Source organism: Vicugna pacos, chromosome 7 (genome assembly GCF_048564905.1).
Source record: "Vicugna pacos chromosome 7, VicPac4, whole genome shotgun sequence".
NCBI classification, from domain to species: Eukaryota; Metazoa; Chordata; class Mammalia; order Artiodactyla; family Camelidae; genus Vicugna; species Vicugna pacos.
In genome coordinates, this window is record NC_132993.1 from 57,923,244 (window position 1) to 57,946,879 (window position 23,636).

Sequence of the window (23,636 nt, forward strand, 5' to 3'; positions counted from 1 at the left end):
GTAAGCAGAGATGAGAGTGAGGTTGGAGTTGTCCTGTGTGCCTTTTTGTGCTTTTTAAATTTTGTGCCACGTGCATGCATTATCCTTAAAATAACATGTATGAAAAATAATGAGAATTAATGAGATTAGAGGGGGAACAGATAAGGTTTGGTAGAAGGAAAGGGATAATGACAGAAAACTCTCTAAGTTGATTTTAAAAATGGGGAGGGTTTGGGGGTTTGTTTTTAACAATAATAAAGGGAAGAGAGTAGACAGGCATTAGAGGCAAGATGGGAAGCTGAGTTCCAAAGGTGATGTCATATGGTCAGCCGGATGGAGGAGGTCAGAGGATGAAGTCATTTTCGAAAGCCATCAGCAGGAAGAGTCATGTGAGGTGGCCAAGTCACCGAAGGATAAAAGGATCAAAAACACCGCCTGGGGAAACCCACCAACATTAAGAAAGAGGAGACTGTTTCTTCTGAAAGCCTTCACTGTTCTGAGAGGACTAGAGTAAGCTGAGTGATGCTGGTCCTGAAGGGACTGGGAAAAGGTGAGAAAGTAGAAAGGTAGCTTTTTCCATCTCCCTTCAGTGTGTCCTTGAAGGAACGAGTTCTGTGTTTCACACCAGTGAGAATGTAGAGAAAAATCCTTTCCCAAAAAAGAATCAAAGTGGGAGAGAACAGCTCTTCCAGAGGAAACATTTTCCACCCATGCTGGGCCTTTGCGTTGGGCTGCAGTGTCTGTAGGCTGACATTTGATCTCTGAATTTGGGGGTCTTCCACTGGCTTTAATGACTCGTTCTGTGGTCATCATCCACTTCTAATTCTCACTCATGCTACTTCATAGGCTCAGACACCTTTCCCTCCAGTGTCTCTCAACTCTTTTTCTCAAATCTAGCAGTTTCCCAAGTTCCTTTTTATTAGTCGTCTTCCAGGTCTTACAAACTAAATCAAGAGTATTTATGCTCCTGTGAACCCTAATTTTTGCCCTTAAAATTTCTTGGGAAGCGATATCCGTTGCCATAAATCTATCTACATCTCTTTGGCCTCCTAGTATGTATTTATTACCCATTTATTTTTAATACTCTCAGCAGGGCCTCCTAATGCTCAAGTCTAGAAAGAAATGGAAATGCGTGCAGATGCTAAACCCCACAACTTTTTGTGCACACAGGCTCCCGCTCACAAAGTATCCACGTCAGAGTCAGATGCAACTGGGAAGGCGTAAGGACAGTGTCGCTCCCGCTCCCAGGGTTTCCAGAGACTGTACAGAGTACTCAGGTTTCGCTGGAATTTTATCATGGTCCGCATAAATCAAATGTCCTCGGATGAAAAGTTGAAACACATCCTTAATGTTAAAGCTTTCCATATCTTCCTCATCCAGGCTGTGTAGGCGCTGCTTCCTCACCCTCCTTCCCCAAGCGCTGCCAGGAAAAGCCAGTGATTTGTAAATTGGAGCTATGTCAGCTAAAGCTTTTATTGCTACTTATGATCCGGGCCACCGTCTGCTTTTAATTTTAATTCTCTGCTGAAAGAACTAGCTTTGCCTTAAAAAAAAAAAAAGAAAAAAGAAAGTTTGCACGTCTTCCACCTTATGATGAAAAAAACAACAGCTAAAAGCAGTGATGTGAAGCCAGACAGTGGTTAGGTTTCCTAAGGTAGCCTCCCTCTTCCCCATCTGTAGTGTATTTCGGTTTGGGGCAAAACCTCTTATATTCTGTATGGGCCTACCTGTCCCTTGTCTCTCCCTGGCGTGTCCCCATCTCCCCCACCCTTCTTACACGCTAGTAAATCGTGTGAGTAAAGCAGATGTTAAGAAACTGATGTTAGAAAGAGGGTTTTGAAAATGAAATGAAGATTTGACCAACTTTTTCACTTTTTCTTCAATTGAGAAAATAAGAACACATTTTCAAGAGAATGCTAAACATGATTTGTGCAAAAGTCAAAGTACTGCTCATTTTTTGTTTAGAGATGTCTTTTTCATAGTACAAAAGCACAGCAGATATTTAAGCTCCACGCTGAACAATATGATAGGTTTATTTATGTAAAGATAATTAACATATTTGAATTTTTTCCCAGCCTGCCTGTGGTTTTTCTTAGCATTCTGCCTTACAGATAAGATGTAGCAGCTACTTAAATATGTATACAATGCAGGATATTTCTGATTAAATATTTGTAAGATGTCTTCAGTTTACAGAGCTGTTCATATTCATTACTTCATTGAAGCTACACATCAGTTCAGTGAGGGCAGGAATTCTTTGCCCTCTTTCACACATAAGACCACTGAGGGGCCATGGTTCTGACTGACTTGCCTACAGCCACACACGATTCAGGATTTGACCCAAGTCCTCTGACTCCGCAGTCAATGTTCTTCCCACCACCTCTGCCCCGAGTTCCTCCACATTCAATAAGTGGATCCCTGTGCTTAGTTGCTGCGGGGGAAAACGCTTCTGTGGTGGAAGAGACCCAGCTTCACATTAAAGTAGCAGCTGCATCTCCCAGCTCATTCTGCATCCTCTGTTCTCATTGTCTCTGACCCCAAGGGCTCATTTTACACTTAAGGACTACTTAGATTTTTTTTTTCCTTCAAACCAAGCCAGCCCATAAATCTGTCTGTCTTCTGAACATCTAGCCACATTCTGTGTTTGGCATTTACTATTTCTCTTGTTTCATCTTGCTCTGTAGGTGCCCTTTTGTGGTGAAACGGCTGGTGTCTCCAACATGGGTTCCCTGGGGTCAGGCACATGCATCTCACAGCAGGAGGGCCCCAGGAATCCCACAGTTAGAGTCCCAAGCCTGAACAGACAGTATAAGGCTCAGGGATGGAAAGCCAACATCCAAAGGCCAGCACCCTGGTCAAGGACCCTGTGTCTATCAGCTTGTAGGTGTAAAGCCAGTACATCATGGGAAGGTTACTACTTGTAACAGGAGAAGTAACAGAGACCTCCAGCAAATAGGCACAGAAAGACAGGGGCTTCCTGCCATATTTCCAGTAAAGGACATCTTCCTGCACAACCAAGTAACCCTGAGTAAAGGCCTCTCTGGCCTGTGTTGAGTATAAGAATCCTCTGAGAAGTGAGTTGGACATGGGAATCCTGGGTCCCACCTGAGGATTCTGATTCAGGAGGCTGGTGGTAGGACCCAAGGGTCTGATTTTTAATCAGTTTCCAAGGTGATTTCCTCCTTTGGTCCATAGATCACACCTTGAGACATATTTTCCCAGCACACCAGCACGGAATAGCTGATGATCCAGTGATGACTGATCCATTCAAAAAAGGTTGATTTTGCTTTAACAAGACAGACATTCCAGAAGACAGGTGTCTAAGGTATGAAGAGTTCTTATTTTTAAAGTTTTTTTTGTAAAAAAGAGAGTAAATATTGAATTACATGGGAAAGTCACTTAAATGAAACCCCAGAAATCCTACTATATTAAGCATTATTGTGCTTTTTTGGTACTCACCAAAAACCCTAGAGCCTAGAGATCTGTATCCCACAGACGCTCAGATAAACCTACTTTGCTCATCTGCAGTCAGTATGAACATTGCTAATTAAATCTTTTCTCTTATTTCAACTAGACTTTCCTTAGTGTTCTCCAGGTTGACTCTGGAAACTGAAAGAGAGCTGGAATGGAGCCTCAGGTTAGTTAATATCTAGAATTGATAACTCAGGATCATGCCGCGTTGTGAGCATGTAGCCAACAGTTCTGAGAATTGATTTACACGTGTTAAACACAGGGAATTTTCCATGAGCAGTCTGGCACTGTTAGTGTCCCGATACACGTGTTAAAAAGCCTGCAGCATCACAAATAAATCCTCCCCCTCTGCATCCTTCCTTGTTCATGTGGTTTGTCTGTTGCCTGTAGCTGGTCTCTCCTCTTGGGGCTAGATCAGCCTAAGACAGAGAGGTCTCCAGCACCAGGTCCTGCAACTGCCATCGTTTTACTCTGTGGCTTGTTACAGTTAACTTGATTCATGAGAAATGACGTCCTCGCTTTGAGCTACTTCCTGCAGTGAGTACCAAGATTTTGAGAAAGAATCGGGGATGGTGTGAAAACAGAAATTCTCATTTGTCCCAGAATGACATTCTGTGCTGGTGGGGATGCGTTAGCAGTCGTGAAGTCAGAAATGAAGAATGTCCAGCGTATCATACTTTGACATTTCTTGACAGATGTGCAGCCATTCTTGAATAGGACAACAGAAGCTTTGAAGTTGAATGTATTAGTAGAAATGATACCAAAATCAGCAAAGATATTACTAAGAGTTTATCTTGTGCCAGCTATTCTTCTAAGCATTTTACATAAATAGGCTCATCAAATTATCCAGGGGGTGGATACTATAATCCCCTCTTCATGGATGAGGTTTTTGAAGCTTAAAGCGGTTAAGTCACTTTCTCATGGTCACACACAATGTGGCAGGGCCAGGTGGGAAGGGGTTGTGAATTTACTCAGGTCACATCTACACCCACATCTTATTTTCCAGACTTGAAGTGGTTTCTTCATGAGCATGCGTGGTGGGGACTTCTGGACTTGTCAGTTAAATGAAGTTAAAGAGCCTCCCTCGTTTCAGTTCAAACGTTGATTCTGTTCAAAATTCTGCTTCCTTTTAGGGCTGGCTTAAATAGTCTCTTTGGGGATACTCTTTCAGAATTCCACCCCACTTACCCTGCCCGGGAGGGCACCAACTGACTGTGTCTTGCTGGGGGCAGGCGAGATGGCATCCTCAGAGCCACCCTCTGTCCTCTGGCTCCTTTCTTGGCTTTGCTGCCACACACTGTTCTGGGCTTGCATGGTGTGTCCCTGAACCCTGTGGCTGGGTTAACGCCTGGTCTTTTTCCTCTGCTCTGGCAATGTCCTAGGAGCCTTAGCCACCTTCCCCTGATGAATCACCCCAATGGCAACTCAAACTACATTGGACTCCAATTTGGCCCCCAACCCAGGGCCACTCCCTGGCAAGCTCACTTACCAGCTCCCTTTACCACTGTCCTCTTCCTTCAAGAGGGCATGTGAGATCCTCTGGATTTTTTCCTCTCCACACCCAGAAAGTCCAGACTGGGGAACTAAATGCAGCCCTCCATCATCCACGGCATTGCTTTTATTGGATGCCGCTGATCTTATATTTAGATTAGAGACAGGCTTGAGAGGCAAATTCCCCTCTTGCAAATTCCCAAGGAGGTAGTGGGGCCAACCACGTTCTACCTTTAGTTTTTCCCTCAGAGCTTTCCCTACCTCAGACAAAATTGGGCCCCACATGTCACTGTCCATGTCCCTGACGGACTGCCCAGCTAGGGGGAATGGGCAGGCTTTCTCCCTTCCTCTCTCTGGTCATTAATCTCCCCACTGTCACCCTCACCATAAGAAAACTATGATCAAGTCCACCTCCTAAAGTGGGAGATAAAAATTGTGTAGTGCTTTATTGTCTGGCAAAGTCTCAGTTTCAAGCTTATTGTCTTGCTACAGACTTGAGAACCTCACTTGGGCTGTCAGAAACTGGAGAGTACCACTTTCTCTCTGGATTTCTCCTGCAACAGTCCAAATGAACAGCCTCCTACACATCCCAGGCAGATGTATGCCCCAGGATGATAATGGACAAGGTCAGGTGCATGGACATGCAAACAGGAAAGCACACTGGCTATTTCCAAAAAATACTACCTCAAATTCTCCACAACCAGAACACAGGCATTCTTACTCCAGAATGTACACTTTCATCCCCTATACTCACTGACCACTAGAGTGAATGAAATTCGACCTACACATCCCAGGCAGATGTATGCCCCAGGATGATAATGGACAAGGTCAGGTGCATGGACATGCAAACAGGAAAGCACACTGGCTATTTCCAAAAAATACTACCTCAAATTCTCCACAACCAGAACACAGGCATTCTTACTCCAGAATGTACACTTTCATCCCCTATACTCACTGACCACTAGAGTGAATGAAATTCGAGTTTTTTGCATTGACAGAAAGAAACAGTGAAAAAAATAAATTAGAATGAACCACTTGACTTTAGTCCAGGAGATACCTGCAGTGACAAAAGTAGAAGCCAATGCTATCAGCAGATTTCCTGTGCTGACCGTGAGAAAGTAGAAAAGAATGACAAATCGTGAAAGTATACTGGTTAACTGGACGTTTGGTGCAGGGGCCCAGAGTCACCAGCTCAAAACTCAATCAACGTTCACAACCATGGCTTCAGTCTCCAAGAAGCTCTTCCATTATGTCCAAGAATCTAAAATGGCCTTCAGTAGACAACTGTATTCAATCCAGTTTCCTGTACCCAAGTGTTCTTTCAGCTCCTTTTCGTCATCCCTCATCAGTTTCATCTCTTTGATTCTCAACAATCCCCCTTCCATATTTATCAGTTTTTGCATGGCAAGTGCTGGTCGCCTCTCTTCCTTTACTTCCTCCCTGTCAACTTTTGACCGCTGTCTTCTCTAAACCTGGCTGAAAACCCAGGAATTCACTTTTTGGTTAATAGTAATTGTTCTATTTTTGTAATAGAACAATTGTAATCGTTTTATTTTTCTTTTCTTCAACTATGCTAAAGGCTCTAAAAGACAATAAGAAACCTTAATAACCTTCATGTCACCTTCCAAGCACGTGGCACTGTGCTTCATCTCAATAAATACTTAGCGAATGTTTCTAATACGATCTGCTTTCTTAATTTATTTTTATCTACAGTGTATGGTAGGAGGGTCAGATTGGATTAAAATATTTCTAACATTATTTCTACTTCATTCCAGTTTTCTGGCATTTTATTTTTGTCAAAACACTGAATATGTGCTTCAAGCTGCAAACAAAAGCATGTATCGTCTTCATAGAAGAGAAATCTAGTTAGGAGGAGCTTTTTTGGGTTGTGTGTATGTGTTTCACAGTCACCCAAACATGAGGGCTGTGTGGGGGCTGATGAAGGCTTTATATAATTGAGCTTAAACTATTTGTTCCGTTTTTGAGCTATGACTGTATACCAAGAGATGTACTCGGCCCTAAGCATGCAGGATGAGCACTGAGGGCAGTGATGATTAATGCATACTGGGTGCTCACTGTGGGGCCAGGCCCTGGGCCAGGGAATTTTGCATGCATTACTTCATTAGGCTTCTCGACAGTTCTATGAACCAGCCAGTATTGAAAGTCCCATTTTACCTTTCTGGGTAGGATGCAGCCGAAATCTGTAACAAGCCGTTTTTGTGTGCCTGCCCGTAAAACGTTAAGAGGTAGGGAGATGGGGGAGTTCTTTCTCCCTTGGCTAGGATAGCAGAGGGCAGGTAGAAGATTTTGTAAAGGAGGGAGGGTGGGGGAGGTTGGGCCAAGGGAGAGGAAGTTCAGAGCAGGGCTTGTAGATGTGAAGTGATCTCTCAGTCACTATGTGCTTTCTCGTCGCCAGGGAACTGAGCACGCACACAGTGAGTACAGCTACTGCCTTTCCACCTGTGCCCCGACACAGCTTTCTCGGCAGCCACTTCTCTACTGGGGAGGTGGACCATCTAGACACTGAAGGTACAGAGCAGGAATGCAGGGTCCCTACCCTGAAGAGGTTTCCAGACAGCCTGGAAGAGAGGCAGACACATGCATGATTAACGCCAGCGCGGTAGGCTACACCCAAAGTCTCGGAAATAGAGGAGAAATGATTAATTTCTTAGCTATTCACTATTCTGCTGCTTCTGGTAAATTTCCTTTCTCTTTCCCTCATTTCACCTGACTGGTGCCTTTTCTTTCTCAGGCTAACAGGGCATTCCTCAAAATCTTCATCAGCTCCTCCGTTGTCATCCTCACATTCTTTAAGTGACCTAATCGGGTCTCACCAACTTCAGTTCCACGTTCTCGGTGTTGACTGCAGGGTCTCTCTCTGTAAGCCAGATTGCTCACTTAAGATACACCAGAACTTCTAGGAAACACCAAGGTCCCCTCACAGGCCACACTCCAGTGTCCCAAATCAACATGACACTGCCCTCTCTCCATTCCAGTCTCCTCCCAAGGCCTCTTTTTTTTTTTTTTTTTTAAACTTAGCTGGCTTTGCTGCTTGGTCCTACCAGTCTCCTAGGTGCCTCATGCAAAACTTGACTCATTCACTAGCTTTGTCTCGTTTTTTCAGTCAGCCATCATATCCCGCTCAGGTTTCCTTCAAAAGTCCCATTACATGTGTCCCTTCCTGCTGCTTCTCACTGCAGCCACCAGTCTTGGATTTTCATCACCAGGGCCTTTAATGAAAGATATCCTAACAGTTGTGTCTGTCTGTCTCTCTTTCTCACACAAACACACACACACACCCCAGATCATACGTTCTCAAATAGTGCTCTTCCATTGCTACATCTCTGCTCAAGGACCTCCTGTTTTATCTGTTAGCCTCCTGGCTCCCCGTGTTCCACGTGACATGCCTCCTTTGTCCATCCAGTGCTGGCCTACACTCCCTCGTGGTCACACCGAAGCTCTTTAGGTTGTAGTCTCAGACCAAGTTGCAGCACTACTTGGTGATAAAGAGCCTGAAGAAATTAACTGTTCATGTGGGAAGAGCCCGAAGGGAGCTGAGAAACATTCCCCCACCTTTTTGTAGATTTTAAAGCAGTAAGAGGTAGACTTGTTTGGATGTTTTAGATGCAGGAGCCAATGGAGGATCTCGCACCCACTTTAGATCTATGTATGTATCTGTCCACAGGACAGTTGCATTTTCTAGTGAAGAGGTTGGGAAAGCCTTGAGCGTTTAAGCCAAAGAGGCAAGGACTCCATCAACCTCACCTGGCTGCACTGTTGCCACTTAGTAATGAAATGTGCGTGCTTCCTCTAGAGCGGGCCCAGGACACCCTGCGAGGAACTTGAATTAGATTTGTGACGCCAGTGGGTGCTACTTATTGTTTTCTCCAACCTCTGCTTCAGTCAGAAATCTCGCTCCTTTTTCATTTATTCTGTCAAACCTTTTTATATGACTGTGCATTAGTTGAGAATCCTTTGTCATTTAGAGTATAATTCTTGTTTTCAAAAGTACTTTGCTGTTACTCATTGTCTTCCTATGAATCAGGCCAGCAAGCCCTGCCTTGTCCTTTTTACATCATATATTGTTCCCTCTCTAAAGGAGGAGTTTTTCCTTGAAACACTGGTCAGAATTCTGGTACCCTCCCCCCCTGCTCAATCTCCTAGAAAGAGGCTCCCAGAATGGACAGACTGACCATTCTATGGAGAACAGGAGCTACAAAATGAATGGAAATGCTGATTAAAGAAGGAATCACGTTTTTTAAAGGAGATGTTTTAAGATTCATCCCAGGATGAGTACCAAGATGTTTCCCTTCTCTGTGGCAATGTCTGGTGTTTTGTTTGTTTGTTTGTTTGTTTGTTTTTACCATTTTGCTTTGATTCTGGAGCCAAATGTTACATTTACAAAGAAAGCACTCACTTCAAAGATAAATTGACCGACCGTATGTCAGCAGACAGTCTAGGCTTACTTTCCATTCTTTGATCTTCCTTCAGTGACTTCACTGGCCAGTTACTGAATCTGCCTGTTTTGGTGGAACAGTTTTACAGTTTAGTGGGGGAGATCAGACAAATACTCCTAAGAGAGAAAGAATATGTGTCATTGCTTAGTGTTCAGATGAGTGATAGTGCCCTGGTAGGGCATTTCCCTAGCTTCCTGTCGTCCCAGAACTCCATGGGGGACTTGGAGTTCCAACTAAAGTGGGAGAACTTGCCACTTTATTCTAAACTAAATGTATTTCTATCATAATTAAAATCCATAAGCCAGATGAGGGAAAGGTCTCTAGTAACTACTGGCGCTCAGAGTATTCCATTTTTTTTCGTCTTTCACTTTTTAAGTCACAGCCCGGGTGCTGTGAAAGAGACATTGTAAGGAGGAAGGCAGAGAATCCCAGAGTTGGAGTTACATGTGGTCACACTCGAGAGCCTGACAGAACTGGATATAGACCCACTTTCCTGCTGACTCCAGATCTAGTGCCCCTTTCAGCCCGAGCATGACTTAGTAGAGAGCTGGTTTTTAGACTGGTCATACCAGACAGGCTTTCTGGCTGGCAGACAGCAGGAAATAAGCTTGAAGTTACTGCAGGATACTAAGGCTCTGCTTATTTTTAGGGAAGGTAGTAAGAAAAAAACAAGCATTATGGTTACTACCCTCACAGGAGAAAGCTAGAGGCACTGCCAGGTTTTGGAGAGATGGGATGTGTGTATGTGTGTGAACGCACAAGTGTGAAAGCACACACACAGCACATGCATGCTCAGAACCAGCAGTGTCTCTGCTTCTAACGTTTTTCCTGCCTGTCTTTCCAGGAAGCATGAGCTATGGTAGTGCTGTACTTCTGCAGGAGGCTTTAATCCAGCAGCTCTCCTCACAAGTCAGTACCTCTGAATTCCATGGCATTTGACTGCTTTCTGCATCGCCTTCATTGTTGCAAAATAATCTTGGGGTTTCTTTGTGCCCTGCTTTGGAAGTTTTCATCCTGCACTTGGTGTAACACCTTCTCTAAGCGTGTATCAGTTTCCTCCCATATGAGCACACATGGTGTTAGGCAACTGGGAGGACTCTCACCTTATAGGTGGCAGCAATTTAAAGAAAAATGATAGATTTATGTAAGCAATAGGTATAAATGTGTTAATATCAACACGTAACATTCCCCCAAGGCATTTCCTGCCTATCTGGCCATCTCATGGTACTATTTTATATAATTTGGGCAAGCTGGATACCTCATTCTGAACAAGCTCCTGTTAATGTTGTTATTCACTCCATTGTAATGAACGAGGAAGAGCAATACTTCAATTTACAGGTGGCATTCGTGTTAGCATCCACCTATTCAACAAATCATTTGAGCCCCTACTCTGTACAGAGCACCAGAATACATGCTGAGCAAAGCAAGGCTGATCCCTGCCCTGAGGGGGTGAAACTAGTAGGGAGAGGGGCATGCAATAAACATTTCTTATAGAGGAATACAGAATTGAATGCGGTGACACAGTTCTGTGAAAGAATCAACAGTGTGCTATGAGTCTGCCTGACTGGGACCGCGTTGAGATGGGGGCATGAGAGCAGGCATCTCTGAGTGGGGTCACTAAGGTTAGCTAAGAGCTGGAGAATGCATTGGTGACAACCAGAAGCTTCAAGGGTAAGTTCTGTGGACATAGCAGCATGTGTGAAGTCCTGAGGTGGGAAAGGGCTGGGGGGAAAGCAGCCATGTCTTTGGAGCACAGTCAGTGGAGGGCCAGAGCCAGGCCATGTGGGACTTTGTAAGAAGAATGGGTCAGGACCTTGGAATTTAAGTGAAGTGCGCTGAGAAACCACCGGAGGGCTGTAAACAAGAGAGTGAAATGGTTAGATTTGCGTTTCTGAATGGTTACTCTTTTGCATTTTTAGAAGTATTTTGAGAAATGGCTGAAAGAAGGAAGGGAGAGCACAGAGGGATTGAGGGAGAAAGTGAACATAAAGTTAAGGTGACTGGTGGTGGTGACTTAGACAAGAGTGACAGTAGTCAATGTGGAAGACAGTTGGGGTGTCTGAAATCTGCTTTGGGGTTGGCATGGACAAAATTTGGTGAAGACTTGCTTATGGGGAAAGAAGAATCAAGGATGGGCCCTAGGCATCTGGCCTGGTGGAGAGATGTCACATTTACTGAGCCATGGGAAACAGGATGAGAGGCAAGTTTGGAGCATAAGAAAATAATTCATTCTTTGAGTGTATCACATAGGAGATGAATGTGAGATAATCCCAGTGGAATTGTGTATTTTTGTTGTGGACCTCAAAGAGATGCTCACATTTAGGAATTGTTGGTATCTGTGATTGATATACATGAGAAAAGATGAGATCCCTTAGGGGGAGGATTGGAATACAAAGAGAAAAGGGGACTGGAATTTCAACACTTAAGGGTCAGGTAGAGGAGAATGCAAAGTAAAGAAAAAGCAAGATTATCTGGTGTCATGAGAACCAAAAACTGAAAAGTATTTCAAAGGAAAAATCTGTCAACTCTGAATGTCCCCACTGTTACATCAGATATGGTGAAGAATAAAAAGTGGTCCTAGATTGAGCAACAGGCGTGTGTTTTGTAGGATTATTAAGTGTGCATGTGTAGAAGAAAGAAGAAGGAGATAGGAGGGAAAGGAAATACGGGTATGGGAACAACTAACTCTTTTGAGAAGCTCAGTTGGGAAGTAGAATGTAGATGAAGGACAGAAGTCCAAAGGAGATCTTCCCTGATAGGAAGGCAGATGAGAAATGAGAGGGAGGTGGGGTACAAAGCTGAAGATACAGAAGAGAGAGGAGTATCTTGGAGGGCTAGGAGGATTGGAATACAGAGCGTTCACAAAGGGACTGGTCTCGGTGGGAAGAGGAAAGACAGAAAGGGTGGGTGCAAATGGTGGAAAGATTGTGGGTCTGATAGGAGGAAAATTGGGGAATTCCCATGTGATGGATCCAGTTTTCTCCTGGAAGTATCAGGAATAGACATCCCTTGAGAATAAAGGGAAAAAAGAAGAGTTGGGTCTAAGAAGATAGGCGAAGGCATGATGACGTATTTGACTAAAGAGTCATTTTGTGGCAGGAGTGCCTGGTTGAGGGTAGGTATCAGGGCCACCACGTGCTGCTGTGCAGGGACTGCACAAGATTGCCGTACCTAAGAGGAGGGCAGTTCACATCATAAACATCATAGATTTATACATTTGTTATGACAAGTTTCTGGCAGTAAGGTATCTTGTTCCTGCAAAATCCAAACATCACCACAGCTTTCTTTTCCTTAATTCATTTTTTTAATTTTAATTTAAGTACAGTCAGTTACAATGTGTCAATTTCTGGTGTACAGCATAATGTTTCAGTCATACATATACATATATATATATTTGTTTTCATATTCTTTTTCAGTAGGTTACCACAAGATATTGAACAGTTCCCTGTGCTATACAGAAGAAATCTGTTTTTTAATCTATTTTATATATAGTAGTTAATATTTGCAAATCTCAGATTCCCAATTTATCTCTTCCCACCCCTTCACCACAGCTTTCTGACAGAGAAATAAAGTGTCTTGAGGAAGGGACATCTTGTTCTAACTCACACACAGGCACCGTATGGGATACCTGTATCATTACTCGTGCAGTTGTAGGATAACACCACTCTGTGCCAATTGTTGATTTTTCTTCAGCAGCACACAAGTTGCTACAGGCACAGATACAAGAAGGCAGGTGATTGGTTCCATCCATAGCTGGAGTTTTCTGGGAGGTTGTGACATGAGTAGAAACAAGAAATGCCAAAGGAGCCAAAGTGTTTGAGATGATGCCACACAATCCAAGCTAGATCAAGAGGAAAGTGAGTTCAGAGGTCAGTGAGAAGAAGCTCTGGCTGTTAGCTGTTACACTGGGGGTTCCTGAGAAAGTGAGTCTCAAGGAGAGGAAACTGTGATCAAAGAGTATGATATCTGATTGGTGATTTTGGAGGTAAGTAGTTTCTGGTAATGTCAAGGTCGGCGTCAGGTAGAGGAGAGTGTGCTGTTGATATACTTAGTATTTACTCAGGGATAATGAGGAAACCTTATTTTTTTCCCTTTAATCATCAATGTGTTCAAAATCTAAGACAGAAAAGAAATAATATCCCAAGAACTAGTGTGTGATTATCTCAGTTTTCTGCATTTGAGCTCCAAAATACAAAAATAGAAATTGAATAGAAACCATAATTAGTGTTTTAAAATAGTTTTATGTACAGGTGCTTTCTTAGATGTTGCTTAGCTATTTCTTGGAAATTACTAAGAGAATTTTAATAATTTTACTCTTTAATGACCTGAAAAATATTTTAGCTCTGTTATTTAGGAAAAACAATTTCAACATCTTTTTTCTAAGATTCTATGCACTATTATGCTGTACGCCAGAAATTGACACATTGTAACTGACTATACTCCAATAAAAAATAAAGTTTAAAAAAAAGATTCTGTGCACTAGAGACATTGAGCAATACTTATGATTTTATTGCTCTAGAAATCTTTCAGGTAATTCCTCATAGTTTGCATCCGTATTACTTGAGAATTGTACTTCTGGGAATAAACCCAGTGTTTTTGATGGTTTCCAGTAAACAGAGGTAGAGATAGTGTGTCTTCCTTGATGCCTGGTGACATATTGGTAAGGCTTATTTTAAAAATAAGTGCTCTGTGTGTGTGTGTGTGTGTCTGCCTATCTGACTGTCTGTGTTATTGCTTAAGGGTAGAAAAGGGCAGTATCAAAAGTTATTTTTAAAAATAGTCTAGCGCATTGGGAGGCTATTTAGGTATGATAAAAAATTATTATGAATACAGAAATAATGGGAAAAAAACCCATAGACTTAGTAATGTATTTCAATAAAGGCCACTTTAGGGATAAAGCTGTGGCTTAGACATTTAGGGTACATTTAAGCTGAAGTCTGGGAAGTGGATAAAAATATTTTCTTGTATTCAAGAGAGATCAGAATAATAACTTTCAATATGTCCCATGACTGTGTCTGTGATACAGGACTATCATGTTTCTCCCTAATAGTCATGTTGACTTGAATGGATATTTGGATGCTATTCCAGTTACTATGGCTGAGTAAATTACTCCAAAACTTAGTAGCATAAAACAGTCATTTATCATGCTCACAGATTATGTGGGTCAGGAATTCAGAGAGGGGACAGAAATGACCCTGTGACTTCCAAGGCAAAGGACAATGCAGCCTTGGACTGGCTCTTTTTCTCAGGATGCTTGACCTTAGAATCCAGCCAGCAACCAGCATCAACCGCTAGACAAGTGAGCATTTGGGGCTTCTTCACAGCGTGGTAGCATCCCCAGATAAAGAGCCAGTTGGAAGCTGCTTTGCCTTTTGCCTTGGAAGTCACAGAGTGTCATTTCTGCCTTCTATTCTTTAAGGCAGTTAGCCACAAAGTCTCTTCCACCTGTAACTGGAAATATTGCCATGGCCGTGTTTGCAAAACACACTCTGCCACATACACCTATCAGTTCCTTTATGCATTTTACAAAGATACCTCCCTGAGTGCCCATGGCATGCCCCTTTAAATATATATTATTTCTTGGATATGTGGTCACCAGAGTGCTCTGAAAAAAGAAAGAGCCCCAGGTTCAGACAGTGGCAACCCTGCCAGCACATGTAAAGAACAATTACCTCTCTTGACTACCCCATACATTCGTAACCTTCCTCAACGAATTCTTCACCTTCACTCAGCTCACTACCACGCCCCCTGTGTCTGTAAGTACCACCTGCTTTCTTACCATGCCTTTCCCATCAAAACTCTCAGCCACCACAACAAAAGTCTCCACATTTTCACCTCCTTGTAATTCAGCCCAGCTACTCTCCTGAAATCTCTCATGCCCAAACCCTGTCCAAATTTTTCAGGCATCATCTTAAGGAACCTCTTCTCTACAGTATTTTACAATCTTGGCCACCTCTCCTGCTTCAAACTCCATGACCTTGAGTCTCTGACATTCTGTGCCCTGGTCTTCCTCCTCCCTTTGCTCCCTTTCATTACTGTCTATTCCATGGCCCACCATGTTAATGTTGGCATTTCCCAAGGTCCCATCCTTGGCTAAATATTCTTCTTAACCTTCATGCTTTTCCTGGGTGATCTATTTGTATTCCTGATTTAACCACAGTTGACTCCAAAATCTTTCTCTGTCATCTAGTCCTCTTTCTCAAACCCATCTGAATATGCCTAACTCCCAAGTGAGCATCTCCACCGTCATGTAGAGATGAACTGGAACATAAATACAGGGCATGTAAAACTGATCTCACCTCCTGGTCCTCCTGTACCAACCACTTCCCCCTCCCCACACCCATAACAGCTCACTTTATTCTCACTGAGGCTAAAAACCTAAGAAATATCTGGAAGCCTTACTTTCTTGTATCTTCTGTATCTAACAGATCACCAAATTTGACCTTCTAAATATTTCCCAGATCCGTGTTTTCTGTAAGCCTACCATCTTAGCTCTCCTTCAGGCTCTCCTGGACTACTAGTCTCTACCACGCCCCGCTGCCTCACGTCTGCCTTCCACAGCGTGATCTAAATGAAACAAAAATCAACCACATCACATCTCTGCTCAGTGGCTGCTGAGGCCACAGAATCGTGTTCAAGCTCCTTAACATCCCACAAAGCCCACTGTGGTTTTACTCTTGTCCAGATCTAGGGCCTTACCTCACACCACATCCAGCCTTATATTTTGTGCTGCAAAACATCAAGGTGCTTAGTTTCCTCCAAACAATGAGCTGTTTGTTACACTCATTCCTCTGCTTGTGTAGTCTCCTCTGCCAAGAGAGAGGTTGAGGTCAATACCACTTCAGCAAGTAGGCGGCTGATACCGATACTGCCTCAGCCTTGAAAAAGTGAACAGAAGTACACAAGGGAAGGGTGTGGGGCAGCACAGTGTGCAGGGCAGGTTGGGTGGATGTTTGTGACAATGGGTGACATTTACCCAAACCACATTTTCTGCCATAGGCCATCAGCTTGTATTCTACTTCCATATTTTGGCTTGTGGTGTACCACAGTCCGTGTTGTTTGTCACATGTGCAACTTATGGAAACTTTAATTTTCAAAAGGAAATTCATAGAAATGTCTTATTCCAGAATATGTACAATACTCTTCTGACAAAGTTGCCTCTTCTGGTAGATATTTTCGTTTGATTCCCCAACATCCGTTTTACCCCAAATGGTTAGTTTTAAGATAGCAGTTCTCATAGTGTGGTCCCCCAAGCAGCTGTATCAGCATCATGTAGGAACTTTTTAGAAATGCAAATTTTCTAGCCTCACCTCAGCCCTACTGAATCAGAGATTCTGGGGGTAGGGCCCAGCATCCTGTTATTACTAAGCTCCTCCAGCTGATTCTGATCCAGGAACAAGCTTGGGAACCAGTGATCCAAGATAGTCTTGATAATTCCATTCTCTCTGACACTGGTTTAAGAAATTGTACATTACCCAATTCTGACCAGTGACAGGTAAGAGGAGGTTGGTCAGGTTGGTAAGGAGCCTTCTGTGGAAAAGACGCTTGCCCCTAAGAATGATACTCAGAAGATCATTCCTGTGCTTACCTGGCTGTTATCATGTCTGGATGTGACTCCTGGAACTGCCTCAGCCTTCTTGGGACCATGAAGGGTACCAGCTAATGGCAAAGGCGGCATCCTGGCCACATAGGAAACTGGAAAGAACTTTAGTCCTTTAGGACTTCCAGTCTCCAACTTTGAAGACTGTTCTACCACTTGAGTGTTAATTAAAAAGTTTACTAATTGTTTAGTTCTGCTTGAATCAGTTCTCTGATGCTTGTTTAAAAAAATAATAAATACGAATGCATATACTTACTCTTCATATATGCAGGCACTTACTCATTCCTAAAAACTTCCTTTTTTATAGGTGACACTAATAGTAATTATACTTACTTACCATGTTAGTGAGGTTCTTTGAAACCACATGAAACCCAGATGTCCCACGCTGACTTCCAGAATACAGTGGTCACACTTCACTTCCATAGTCAAATAATGGTGCTCCAAATGCTTTTCCTATTTTTCTGGAGGTGCAGACAGGACTTTCCCAGGAGTCCCTGCCCATGCATTCTCAGGAATCCTACAGGAATGCTGTGTTCCTCCAATCTGCCTTGACTGTCACTTGTGTACTCAGTCAACTGTCAGCCTTCAGTCCACCAAGCCACTTACTGCAGGTCATCCCTTGTCATTCTGTAACGGAAGAAAATTCTAATGCGGACACGTGACTCCCTGTGGAATTCATCCGCCAAGGACTTTCATTGTCCACCTCTGGAGGCTGCTTCTCTCCTCCAGACCCAGCAGGTCCCCATGTCACAGATACAGTTTTACTCTCCTACCTGGGAGCACCAGGGCTCCCTCCATCTTGCCTCCCACTGAAGTTCTCAGAGATCAAAGTCTTACTTGCTTAAGGAGAATCAGTGTTAGAGATGCAGTCCGCCCACCAGGGCGGTTAGCGTTCACTTCATAATGCAGGGCACTTTAGCTCCTCCATCTCTCCCTTCTGCTTCCTCTCCGGAATATGCTGTTGCCTCTGAATAATCAAACACCTATTAAAGTGCTTTTCCCAAAGAGAAAGGAGAAATTTCTCCTCAAAGATGAATTCAGGCTTCACTTTGAAGGTCCTTATTCACCTTTTGCTATCAAGGTTTTCAAAAACATGGAACTGAGTTTTTGCTGAACCAGCAGTTTGTACAAAGATCAGGTGCTCTCTGAGGGGTGGTGGTCCGCATGGGGTTAGGGATTAAGAGGACAAAGTTGGAAAGAAAGCAGCCGCAGAAGCCACCACACCAGGCCTTTCAGGAAGAGCAATGCAACTAGACCTCAAAGACTCTAGAGCCAGAGGGTCCCTCGGGGTTTGAAAACTGGCTTACGTCATCTCTCCCTCGGCAGACAGAACTCACCGCTTCCTGGCTGACTGCACAGCCACTCTCCAGGTCTGGTTTTATTTAATTCCCCACTGCTAATTGTCTGTCTCTTTCCATATTCCCTAGTTCAGATTTCCAGGGGAAGGAATTTGACTGGGTGAGTTCATCAAAGTCTTTTATGTTTGAGCAGAGCTTTTTATACCAGATGACCTCACAGGTTATTGATCCAGATGGAACGACTCCCTCAGGTCGGGTGTCAACCCCAGGTCTAATCAGCTGTGTGGATTGCATGGGGGTGGGGGTGAGGGGCAGGGTCACAGGGAAACCACGAAGCCGCTCCTCCTCAGGGAACAGGCTTGGGTTGCTCCTTCAACAGAGGCTGTGAGTGGGGCAGTTTTCCAGAGAAGGAGCCTGTGGGTCAGGCCAGGGCAATTATTGCAGTGTAACCAAGTAGAACAATGCAGCGCTTTCTACAGGGGGCACAGGGAAGGCTGGCTTTTAATTAAAGATAGGTGTTCACATTTTGACCTCATCAAATTGTTTTTTCTGGGCCTCAGTTTCTTCATCTGTAAAATTAGACAGTCCATCTTAGTGATTTCTAAGGATCTTCTACTTAGGGCAAGTCTAGGCTCTACAAGCCCAGGCTTGTACAATACTTGGAATTCTCTTTAGGGAATAAAACACAGCATTAAGTGTAAGGTCTTTGAAGGGGCCCTGACTCAAGCTTGCTTAGTTTCATATAAATCCACCTCTGCTTCTGTCCTTAAATTCTGCAGTTCCTTTTTGGTTATTATTTTGAATCCTGCCTACCTCTTGTGCTCACAGCCTGAGGCCTTTCTGAGGAAACACACACAGGCCAGTCTTTTGCTTCATCCCCAAAGAACAGTGTGTTCCCTCAACAGTCCCTTAAATAGGCTATCAGCAACTTAGTAGTTTGAGAGGGTTAAAAAATTTGGTCCACTAGCATTTCATGAATTTGAAATATAGTATTACTATGAATATTGAAACTAGCATGGTTTTATAGAAATCCTTTTGTTTTGTGACCACGGACAATATCCAACTTACAACGGTTCAACTTACGATATTTCAGCTTTACCGTGGTGCGAACATGATACGCGTTCACCAGAAACCGTATTTGAATTTTGAATTTGGATGTTTCCCAGGCTTGCAATATACAGTATGATACTCTCTCAATGTTGGGCTGAGACAGCAGGGCCGCGGCTCCCAGTCTGCCCTGGGATCACAAGGGTTAACAGCCGATACACTTACAACCATTCCGCACCCACATAACCATTCTGCTTTTCACTTTCAGTACAGTAGTCAATAAATATTCGACACTTTACTGTAAACTAGGCTTTGTGTTAGATGAGTTTGCCCAACAGTAGGCTAATGGACGTGTTCTGAGCAAGTTTAAGGTAGGCTAGGCTAAGCTGTTGTGTCTATAGTTTAAATGTATTAAATGCATTGTCAACTTAGGATATTTTCAACTTACAATGAGTTCATTGGCACATAACCCCGTGGTAAGTCAACGACGATCTGTATACATTCTTCAAGGTACATCCGTGCCTCAAAAATGGTGGTGGTTTATCTCAGTTGATGTAGCTTCAGGCTCTTGGTGTGCTGCTTGTACTTGTTGAATTTGCATTCGTTGTTACCACTGTATTGCAGTATATCTGCCTCTTCACACACGTGCATCAGTAGCTCCAAAGAAATTCATGGTAATGTAAAATCTGAGATTGAAATACTGATATATTAACTCAGAGTAACTAACTTTATAAACAATAGTGAATAGTGCTCGGGGAAGGGAGGTTGGGTGAGAGGAGATTGTGACTGTATATTGGCTGGGCTTGGGTTTCACACAAGGAACCAAAAAGGAAAAGTTCTGAAAGGAAGTATGGCACTATTGAAAAGCTGGATTTAACTGACTCAGTGCATTGTCTGAGATGAAGCTCTATTAAGCTGGGGCAAGAACAGTTGTGGGTTTTTCATGACATTTTCTACATAATGTTCAATGGCATATGTATTTAACTGGGGAATGAAACAAAAATGAATGAAACAAAATGATTCTTTATTTGTAGTATAAAGTTAATTGATTTTAGTAGCAAAATCCAAGAGGAAGAAACGAGAGAGGTGGCATTGCGATTTGCACGCCTCACACTGACTCCTTAAAGAGCACAGGTACTCGTTTCTGAGCTGATAAGGTAGGGACCGGGCTTACTCAAGAAGCATGATCAATGGTGCAAATGCCTTTATTATTACAACTTTACTCTTTCCCAACACCTAATGGAGAACATAGTTGATGATACATAGTTTGGCACAACTTAATACCATGTTTAAATACTGCAATAGACTGTGAAGAAATGTTTTCTAGAGCCCAATGTAGAGAAAGACTGGATTAGGATATATTTGTTACCATGCCTAAGTGGACATAGCTCTCCAGATTGTCAGTGTGAAGTGCCACACAGTTGGCTGGTGAACTGACAGTGGTCTTCAGTTACATATCTCTCCACAGGGTTGGTTCATGCTTGATTCCAATAGGAAGACACTGTTTTTGCTCTTCTTTTCTTTTAATGTAGTTGACAAGTGGTAGACATATAATTTTTTAAAGAATCTGAAATGTAGTTTTTATCATTTTTTTCACCTTTACCATCTGTGATTTTTTTCACCTTTCCCACAAGTACACACATTTTTTTAAATGCTCATGCATATGTTCACAGCAAAATTGAACCCACAGTACAGATTGTTCCCACATACCCCTCCCCTACCAAATACATAGCCTACACCGTTGATATCCCTTTTCAGTGTGATATATTTGTTATAATTGATGAACCAACATTGACACATTATCAACCAAAGTCTGTAGTTTACATTAGAGTTCACTCTTTGTGTTATAGATTCTGTGGGTTTTAACAAATTATAATGTCATGTATTTACTATTAGAGTATCATATAGAATAGTGTCACTAAACTAAAAAAAATCAAATTAAAGAACTAATAAAACACAATAGAGAAATAAAACATAAAATGTAATTCCCATATTAATTATGAACCAAAATATGACAGAGTTGAGATCAAACATATCAGTCTTATCAATAAATGTAAATGGGCTTAACTCATCTTTTAAAAGAAAAGATTTTCCACTGGACTCACCAAGAAAGACTCAACTGTATGCTGTATCCAAAATAAAATTATTAAGAAAGGCTAAAAATAAAGGAATAAGCAAAGATATACTGAGCAAATGGAAATAATAAGAAAGCATATGTCAGATAAGTATAATTTTTAAAAGCATTAAATATGAAAAAGGACACTTTTTAATGCTAAAAGCTACAGTTCACGATGAAAACAAAATATTTATGAATATATATGTACTAAATTACACAGAAGCCACTTTTATAAAGCAAATACTACATGAAATGCAAGGGAAACACAGAAAGAAAGACATACTAATAGAAGAACTTAATATACTACTCTCACTATAAGATATATCAAGTAGAAAAAAAGTAAAGGTATTGAAGATCTAAACAGCGTAATTAATAAGGATATATATCACACTTTACATACAGTCAACAAAAAATACATTTTCTTCTTAAGTGCTCATGAAACATTCACCAAAAAAAAGGTTGTATGTAAACTGAATTTCTGGAAAATAATGAAAAATACCACATCCCAGAATCTGTGGTATACATATAAAGAAATGAGCAAAGGAATAGGCAAAGCCTTAAATACTTAATAAAAATTAAATATGGCAGTAAATAAATTCTCAATTTAAAAAACCAGAAAAAGAATAAGAAATAAACTGTAATAAAGCAAAAGGGAGGAAATCATAAAGGTAACATAGAAATTGAGATAGAGAACAGGAAAACAGTAAATCTAATGAATAAATTAATTAGATGAGCCACTAGCTAACTCAAGAAAAAAGTGAGAGTGCACACATACACAAAAGGAAAAAAAAATCATTGGAATCAGAAGAATTTAGAAATACAAGAATCGAATTACAGGCCTCTCTGTAAATTTGAAAACCTAAATGAAATGGCTAATTTCCTAGGGAATTAGTTTATCAAAATTCATCTCATTAGCTCTAGCTTTTACACAGAAAATTTCCTTAAAAGAAATAGAAAAAAATGATGAATGAACTATCCCACAAGAAAAGCAGCAGGCTCAGAAGATTTTACAGAGAAATTCTCCCAAACCTTTGACAACCAAATAGTCCTAAAAATGCTCCATAAGTTGTTCAAGAGTATTGTGAATGAAGGAAAATTTCTTAACTGCTTTTACTAGGCAAGGGTAATTTCCATACCTAAACCTGGCAGAAATACCACAAAAAATTATAGGCAAGCATCACTTATGAATATTCATGTAAAATTTCTAAATAAAATATTAGAGAATAAAATCATACACTACATGAAGAAAATAATACACCATGACCAGGTAGGATTTATCCCAGAAATGCAAGGCTGGCTTAATATGAGGAAATCAATTAATTTAATAATCCTATTAATAGATTTGAAGAAGAAAATCCTATGATTATCTTTATAGATTCTGAAAACCTTTTACAGTATTCAGTACTCATTCCTGATAAAAATCACTCAAAGAAACAGAACTGATAGATATTTTCTGAAAATGTATAGATATATGATAAAAAATAAGCATGTATTAGTCTTAAATCCAGCTTAATGGGGAGACACTAGCACTATTTCCACTAAGATTAGAAGCAAAGCAATATTACCATTTGTCTCACTAGCATTCAACATTGTACTAGAAGTATTAGCTGGTACAAGTAGACTTGAGAAACCAATTAGGAGTATAAGAATTGGAAAAGAAATAAAATGATCTCTATTTGCAGATGATGTAATTATGGACCTAGAAAGCCCTGAAGAATCAATGGTAAAACCAAATAAAGTAATAAGAGATTTCAGAAAGCAGCAAGCTATAAAGAGTACAAAAAAGGTAGAGAAAACTCTGTAATAGCAATAAAGAAGATAAAATACTTAAGAACAAATTTAACATGAAATATATAAAATCTTTATAAGGAGAATTGTAAAACATCCCTGAAAGATAAAAATAGACTTGACCAAACAGAGAATCCCTTTTGCTTTTGGATAGGAATATCACATGATAAAGACATCAGTTATCAACAAGTTAAATTATAATTTAAAACAACCCAATAGAAACACTAAGTTGATAGTAAATTTCATGTAGAAAAAAATAAACATAAAACACTTTTAAAAAATGCTAAAAGGAGGAAACTTGCCTACTAGACATGTTTCCTAAAGCTTCTTTTAAAACAGTGTGGTACCAACACATAAATGGGCACCCAGACCAGTGGATTAGGCTAGAAAAT

At 41.5% G+C, this 23,636-nt stretch overlaps 1 protein-coding gene across 9 annotated transcripts in view; it reads left to right on the forward strand.

The window, feature by feature from the left end:
* The window catches only part of ICA1 (islet cell autoantigen 1), a 141,096-nt gene that overhangs the window by 48,478 nt on the left and 68,982 nt on the right, over positions 1 to 23,636 (forward strand). Inside the window, exon 7 of one of the 9 annotated variants that reach the window (XM_072964927.1) lies at positions 3,172 to 3,291. The exons of the other annotated variants lie outside the window; for them this stretch is intronic. Coding sequence (XP_072821028.1) covers positions 3,172 to 3,183 — 12 coding nt within the window. The 3' untranslated portion in view covers positions 3,184 to 3,291. Of the gene's footprint in view, positions 1 to 3,171; positions 3,292 to 23,636 lie in introns of those variants that run through there. 9 annotated transcript variants of the gene reach the window in all.